Below are 8,431 nucleotides of genomic sequence, written 5' to 3'. Positions count from 1 at the left end.
ATCGTTATCTGTCGTCAATAACTCTATCCCGGGGCGTGTTCTAACCGAGAACTGAGAGAAACCGACCGGCATTTGTCATTATTGTTACTTATATTAGTGTAAATAATCATTTGTTAACGCTAAACTGAAATGCTAGTTGCGTTTGAATCGTCACACCCCTGTGTTATACCGTGAGACCGTGTGCGTGTTATATTCCGTCTTGTGTCCCGCGATCACTCATAAGTGTTCTCTAGTCACTAAGTCCATGGTGTGCAGTGTCAAGTTCTGTGTTTAGATCGCGCTTTAATCATTGATGGGCGGCTTTTTGCACGCGGTGACGGCGGCAGATCGGCCGCAACGGCGGATACCAGCTTCCCGGAGGGTCTACATTAAAATCCGCCACACTGGAACTAATGGAATTAGAAAATATCGTAGCCAACACTGTCTACTTGAAAGCCAGAGAGGGTGAGTTACTTACAATTTATACTTTAATATCATAATTATTCATGAGGCATAATGCGTTTATAGTAAACTTTGTTTACCGTGCAATTTGTAAACAGGGTTTAGTTCAATGACCTATTAACAAGAGGTTTTTATATAGTAATAAATTGGATCAATCGGTCTGCGCGTGTGAACGTAACGTCGCGGCTATCGCGAAGTAAATAAATATTAAATGATGCCATATCACACATTAGTCACACTCGGTTACATTCGGCCTGTAATCAGCTGTAGAACATTGTATATGTTATTAACCATTTAATTATTGTGTACATTTGTTTATCTCCCTTCCTGCTTTTATTACATTAATAAATTTATATTTTGGTAATCAATAATTATTTATACATTATACATACAAGATATATTAATAAAACTATACTGATCATTTCTTTAAAGTTTTTTATTACAACTTTCTTATAAGTTATGTTTTTTACATCCTCCTTATTTCAATAATTTTAGTTCAACAAAAATTCCCATAAACTTGTGAACATACTATAAATAATTAAATATTTCCTTGTAAAATGAGTCAAATAAACATTCAAGTCTAAGAATAGTACTAATTAGTATATTAATTACTAATGATCGGCTGTTCATATTACGTAATAAATTATTTTATATCCCTATCTATAAACCTAAAGCATGTAAAACTCTTTGAACTTACTCTTTAATGGTAAACAAATCACACTGTTTCCCAAAACTAACAGGGTAGGTAGGAACCAAGTGTTACCCACTTTCCTCCAGATTTATTTGACATTGTATGTTGAGCAGCAGAACTCAAAGCCACACAATTCAATTTATATGTGAATTTTAATTAGAACTATCATCTCCAATCACTATATCTTTTAGTGACAACTTAATATTTAGTTGCAAAGTTTCAAGAATTTACACATGCATCTCAGACAGTAACTTTATGACTTGTGATGGATGACCCAAAAAAAAATTACAATAGACATTTAACATTTTTCTATTTCGGCTTTTGTTAAAAAAACACTAAGCTATAGATTCTTATTAAGCTACATTATTTTTTTATATATATAAATGTATGTGCTTACAACTTATACCAGCAACTTAAATTGTCGGAGTGCTTTGCCTATTTCCAAGATGTGCAAGTTCAAATGCCATTCTGCTATTAGTAACGATTATTGTCTAAACAGTTCCATGTTCCATTGCACATATGCAATTGTCTACTTATGTTTAACATACAAAAATGTGTAACATTAGCTGTAAAAGAATGTTATCTTAATTGTTTTTGTTTTATGTAACTGGCTAACCTTAGAAAGTGATAAGAAAAATACATTTAATAAATAATGTGTAGATATCTTGTGTTATTATTATGTAATAATATTATTTTATATTATGTATATGGATATAATTAATAGTAAACATATCCTGTTTTATTCACATTCCTAAGCATGGGCTTCAAAAGATGCCATAAAATTTATCTAAAAACAATATTAGATGCCATCTTAGTGCAGCTACACAGTGTCTTAGCGACAGTTGTGAATTCAATTACAATTGTGGAAGTTAATTATTTTTATTTCCTTACTCTGGTAACAATACTAAGCGTTTGAGTGGCAATAAATAATGAGTGGCCACTCAAATCAATCATCAATAATGTTACATTTTACCCTATTTGTACTGAATTCTAAAATATACTTAAATCAATTGTGTATGAAAATCTTATTTATTCTATTTATATTTTCTATCCAACTGTAATCACCATAAATAGCCCTAAATCTAAAGCTGAGATAATATGTGTTATCTGGATGCCAGAACCCAACGTCGCGATTTGCCTTGACACCAGAGCGAAAAAATGAAAATATGAAATATTTCATTTCCGTTTACAGTCACACATTGTGCCTCTGCGCCACGACTGAGTTTATTCATCTACATGCTACTCTACCACTTCTTATTATGTAGCCCTCTGATTTCATTTACCTAGACGGCGATAATAGCTTTTTCCGAAGAAATTAACATACTACGAACATAAAACACCCCCCAACGTATTCGAACTCAGGACCACCTTGACTTAACTGCACCAATATGATATTTGTAATATTAAAAAGTATCATAATATATGTATAACATGAACATAGGATTTGTTTTATAAATAGTAACTATTTTTTTCCCCCACAAGCTCCTTTGTTCTCATAATGATTGCAAATCTAAAGTGATTTGAGATTGAAATGAGATCTTATCAGATCAGATCCAAGCGTCTTAAGTGTTGTGTAAGACGTTAGATCCGTGGCGGTGCCATAACAAGTGTTTTAATTGACTAACAATGAACTAATAGTGAGATAGGAGGCACATGAAAAAGTTGTTTTATGTACCTAATACCTTTCGATATATTCTTAGTCACAACTTGTAGTTCTACTCACTTTTGTAGGCTATGGTGAACTTTGAGGGATATTGAAATAGTTGATTTGTGGATAAAATTAGATAAAATTATGGGTTTTATTCATTGTTGAGCAAGCGTGCGACTGTAAATATGACAGATTTTGAGTTCGATTCCCACGCGAGGAAATGAAACATTTAATAATTTCATTTTCTTGCTTTAGTAACGAAGCAAACGAAAGTGTTTGAGTTCCGTCACTCAAAACGCAATACCTCCAGAATTCGGTTGAAAGTGGGAACGGAAGGGTCTTAATACGAAAGGACTGTGTTAACATTAGGTTCCCAGGTTCCCTCTTGCTACTCCGCTGTGTGCAGGAAACAGCGTGAAGCTTAACAAAATACAAGTATCGTAATGTATTTGACGCTCTCGTTTCGCGCAGACAATTAATTAAAGCAACATCCAAGTACGGATAGCGATAACTAAACTAGTTCAATTAGTGTATGCGGCACCGGCACCGGCGCCGACTGGCCAACTATGAAAGACCTGTTAATTGTGAACGCTTAGTGCCCTGGCGATGATTGTTGCGGCTTTTTAAATCTTTAGATATCTCGTTTTTTAATAGATTTATCAGTTAATCTGTCTGTAGCATCGTAGCTCCCAAACGGATGAACAGGATTTGATCGAGTTTGTATGTTCAAATAGTGACTTAATCGAGAGTTTAGCCTTGCTTCAATAAAATGTGTCCAGGCGTTTGAAGATGATCAGCTCTCTTTTAGTTGATGATGGAACGTTATTAAAGAGTTTATTTGTGTAGAAAGCGTAAATATAGTGTTCAGACTCTCCATTTTATATTGTCTAATGAAGCTGGACAAGCAAAAATATGTTTTTTTTTATATATAAAAATTCCTCGAATGGAATTGTAACTTCTAACCATCAAGTGCCCAATCAGACACTTTCTAACCATCAATGTCGGCGTCTATGATAATCTATCTAGACTAATTTTTCCACATATTGCGGTAGAGAAATTAAGAGGCCGTCGTAGCGCAGAGGCATGGCACACCTGACTGTAAACGGCATGGTATTGAATTCGACTCCCACTCAGGAGTATGAATTATTTTCATTCCCTCCTTCTGCTTGCCAGACAAAGCGCGGTGTTGATTTCCGCCACTCGACTTCCTTTCCTATATTTGATCTTGTTAGATTTCTGCATGGTGGGTGATAGAACCAAAAACTACGTCTATATTTTTTCAACCAACGCCTTTCGTCAAATCTTTAACAAAACAGTATAAAATTCTACTAGAACCTTGTAATCCTTGATAGCAAGGAACCAAAGTCACGGTCACGGCAATCGTCGATACCCACGCAATATGGCGGTACGGTATATCTAGGTACCTAACCAACCTAATATACTAGAACGGTATAAAAAAATATATCATAAAATGTTGTTCATTGTTTCATTTTCTTTAAAAAAATTAATATAATACACATATTACTATTATTTGGTATATTTTTGTGTATAGTAGGTAGACTGACAGACCCTGGCAATAGCCGCGATTAATGCCAGGAGGAAGAAGAAGAGTGTATAGTAGGTACCTACCCTATTAATTTTTTATACGTAAAATATATGTTTAGAGCTATAGCTCTATATTATGTATCTCTCATAAAATATTACACTAATTTCTTTTATGATATACTTTTTCCCAACTGCTAAGGAAGGGTTAAGTTTTTATTTGCATTTCTTAATCTTACATTATCCTATATAGTTATTTAACAGGACTATTTTAACATATTATATATTTACAAATGAGGGAACCTAAATCTAGTTTTATACATATTTTATCACCCAACATACCTGGGCCTACCAAACACCTCTTATTCCTCCTAATTTTAAGGAAACAAAGACCTCAGATTTTGTATAACAATATCCTAATTAAAATTGCTATCTAGAGAGAAACCGGATACTGTATTAATATTTTATCTTCACGTTATAGTCGAATTTAAGGATAATTTAATGCGACAAGAAGTAGGCTCGAGTTTGAAAGCTTTATAGACCCCAAGCCACAGGGCCATCTCTGTCATCCTTTAATATCCTGGAGGGACACCAAGTCAAATCATATTATTGTTATTATGATTTTAACTTAGGAAGAAACTTGGAGGCCGTCGTATTGCAGTGGCACTAACGTAAACGCGAAGGTCGTGGTTGATTCCCGCTAAGGGGAATGAATTTTTGAATACGTAGTTATATTTCCTCGCTCTGGTAACAAGGCAAAGTGTGGCGTTGGGTTTCGCCATTCAACAATTATTAATTCTTTTAAAATTTATAAATGAACAAAAGACAGTGATTTGGCTTGCTTAAAACTATTTCAGATAAACGAAGTCGAAAGAATGCCCTTCTATTTATATCTGGGTAATATAATAGTGTATTTAAAGCTATCGCGGCGAAGTGACGGACTACTGTACAAGTGTAGGATCGATCTTCAAATGGGGGATTATTTTTATTTCTTCGTTCTCAAAATTTGCGTAAAGAAGACTTTCATACGTGGGAGATGCGTGAAGCTATAAAAACAACTCTTCTTCTTCTTCTTCTTCTTCCTGGCATTAATCCCGGCTATTACCAGGGTCTGCATGAAGCTATAAAAACAACTATATAGCTTAACCTCCAGAAGCTGGAAGCTTAGAACTGTCAGCATGTTTATTTATAACCGGAAACAGATACTGATCTTTTAACAAATAGTAATTGATCATTAATAATACTGTGTATTTCGTAACCGACCTCATACTACGAAGTCAATTAAACTTAACAAGTTAGCTAGAAATTAATCATTATTATTAAAGTTTTATATTATGTTAGTGGGGCTACGTGAATGGAAGCCGTTTATAAAAACTGATTGTTTGTGATATTGTCATTACAAGTGTTTTGGAAACGTATGTAATTAGTTAGTAATTTAAAGAAAATTATTTCCCCGAGTAGGGGTCGAACCCACATCCATCACGCTTAGAATCAAACTAATATTAAAGAAAAAATCTAGTAGATGAGAGAATAATATATGTAGATATCCACATTGAAATTTTAATCTACAAAATTTATGTTTACCACTATGCATCTCAAATTAACGATGATTAAATGAGTATTTGCTTTTTTTCGTATTTGGTTTTATTAGGCTGAATAGTCTTATTACTTATAGTATTTTTTTAATAATTTTTAAAAGCAAGTAACATTTTAATTTTTCTCATTTTTAATTGCTAACAGTTGCAAACAGGTTTTAAAGCATCAAGCTCTTTATATGGGCCGACAAAAAAGCTTATGTTACAATTAAAGGTTGAATGAACGAAAATTAAATAAATAGAAATAAAAGAAACAAAAAATCTTATCGCTATTATGTTCCTGAGGAAATTCATAAATTGTAATTAAAGTAATTGAGATTCAACATTCAATTTACGCTATCATAGTATACGTAAGTAGCTAATTGCTATGGCTACGGGATTTTAATACCAGTTGACAGAATATTTTTAAAGCACAAAGTTGAAAAATTAGCGACTTCTCACTCTATATTCTCAGATTCTCTCTTTGTGAGAAAATCTATTATTACAGGCATTGAATATTTATCAATGTTACTAAAAAATTAAAAACTCCAAAACAAGGACTTTTTAATTTTTTTCTCTTTAATTTCTCTCTTCAATGACAGATTACATTTAGTTTTCTTTTATATGGAAATTGTCTTCAATGTTATTAGATAACAAGATAATTTCATGTGCGAAAATAAATAATAGTGTAGTTGAAGCGGACGAAGCCGTCAACGGGTCGCTGATATAAAGAGGCCAATGTGGCGACTGTGGTCAGTTAGTTAGTCTGGCTGTGAAAGGTGATTTCCCCACTCGGGCGGTTTTTTTATGTTTTCTTTATAATTGTTTTTGTTATTCCAAAGAAAAGCCTACAAAATGTTCTCCAAATACCGACTTCATTGCACAAACTTAATTAATTAAATAGGTCGTGTACTTGAAACTTTTCGTGGTACAAAACAACAAATATACAAATAAATAATTCATTTTGATCATTAGAAAAATTCTAGTTTCACTGTGACTTAATATAAAATTGTGGAACACAGTGACAAAATAATTGCCTTAAAACCTAATATGGTATAATTACATTTGCCACTGTTAGTTATTTTTTTTATCATCCACAGTATCTCTGAGCTTTGACATGAGTTTACGAATTGAAACGTTTACTATGAAATTTAAAAAAAAAATCGTCAACCTCGAGTTGGTCTTGCCTTCCGAGGGTTCCGTACCAATTTCATGATTGTAGGACTTCGTGAAGTATAACTCCTAAACGCGGATGAACGTGTTGCACTATTATACAAAATGAACTACCTATAACTAAAAGGTTGTAATGGCTTTTCCTGTGTTATTCGGATTTCTTCTTTTATTTGAACTGCAAGTTCTCACTTCTTGCAAAATACCATAATTTTAGGTCAACGGGAAGTCACCAGCAGGTTTAGATTACGTAGTGAATTTTATGTACTACTAGAGGCCCCACACGGCTTCGCCCACTTGGACTACACAAATGTTTTTCTTATCCGAATTACTACTTTAAAAAAAAAACACAGAACTGTAGATATAGATGTTTGATATTAATTTCAACTTGATATCTTGCAAGAGTTCTTGAAAAAAGTGTCTTAATAGACCCTAATACACAGACAAAAAAATAGACAGACGAACGGAAATGTGAATCCATAAGTAATTGTTCTTTCTTTATGAGAAATACAGAACCCTAAAAACGGTGTGATTTGATGAGGTTGGACACTTAAGGAACTTTAATTACTGTATTAAGGTCTTATAAGGGTCTAAAACGTTATTTATACGCCTGGTTGGCCAGTAAAGTCTTAATTCAGTGGCTTATGGACTTTACACACGGACCGGCTGTCGCAGCGTGTTTGTTTTATTTACGCGTATTCTTTATCTGTACGTAACAGGCGTGTGGACAGATTATTTGTTTATTTTTATTTATTCGAAATTTTTTGGTTTTATTATTTATTAAACTTTAGTAAACCAAGTAAGTATATTATTAACGTACCTATATCTCGCATTAATCTCATAGTATAAGGTAGAGAATCTAGAGATAGGCATAATTCTTTCTTTTTTTTTTTCTTTTTTTTTTAAATGTTGCTGACCTAAGCTGACTTTACTAACCAAACCAAATTATTAAATTGCGATATATTTGTTTTGTTTTATTTATTGTTATTTATTTATTTTAGCGTCACGCCGTACGTATGTTTACGTTTTATGTATGGCTAAAAACACTGTATTTACTACGTAAAATTTAATAAAATTAATTACTTAACACGATCATATTTTAAGCCCATTTTGTAACCGCCCATTAATTATACCGAAACAGGCGTAATTTAATGAAACAAGTTGGACGCCAAAGTTTAAATCTTCGTTGATTCAAAAGCATAATTGCCCTTATTTCAAACCTACATAATTTAGATCTATTTGGATAGTGTTTAATTATAAACATTTTTATTTATAACCTTATTTAGAAATATATTTATATTAAAATGTTGCATTTAAACGGTATTTACATTGCTTAGACGTTGCGTAGGCGGACGTCAGCGGTAA

At 32.9% G+C, this 8,431-nt stretch overlaps 1 protein-coding gene across 1 annotated transcript in view; it reads left to right on the top strand.

Moving 5' to 3' along the window:
• The window catches only part of Gprk2 (G protein-coupled receptor kinase 2), a 46,712-nt gene continuing 38,281 nt past the window's right edge, over positions 1-8,431 (top strand). The window contains exon 1 of the mRNA XM_085202843.1: positions 1-444. Coding sequence (XP_085058969.1) covers positions 393-444 — 52 coding nt within the window. The 5' untranslated portion in view covers positions 1-392. The remainder of the gene's footprint in view (positions 445-8,431) is intronic.

Source organism: Heliconius melpomene, chromosome 19 (assembly GCF_056956725.1).
Source record: "Heliconius melpomene rosina isolate 202511_hmr_F chromosome 19, ASM5695672v1, whole genome shotgun sequence".
In the NCBI taxonomy this organism is placed as follows: Eukaryota; Metazoa; Arthropoda; class Insecta; order Lepidoptera; family Nymphalidae; genus Heliconius; species Heliconius melpomene.
Note: the sequence above shows the minus strand (reverse complement) of the source record. Positions and strands in the feature narration are given on the sequence as shown.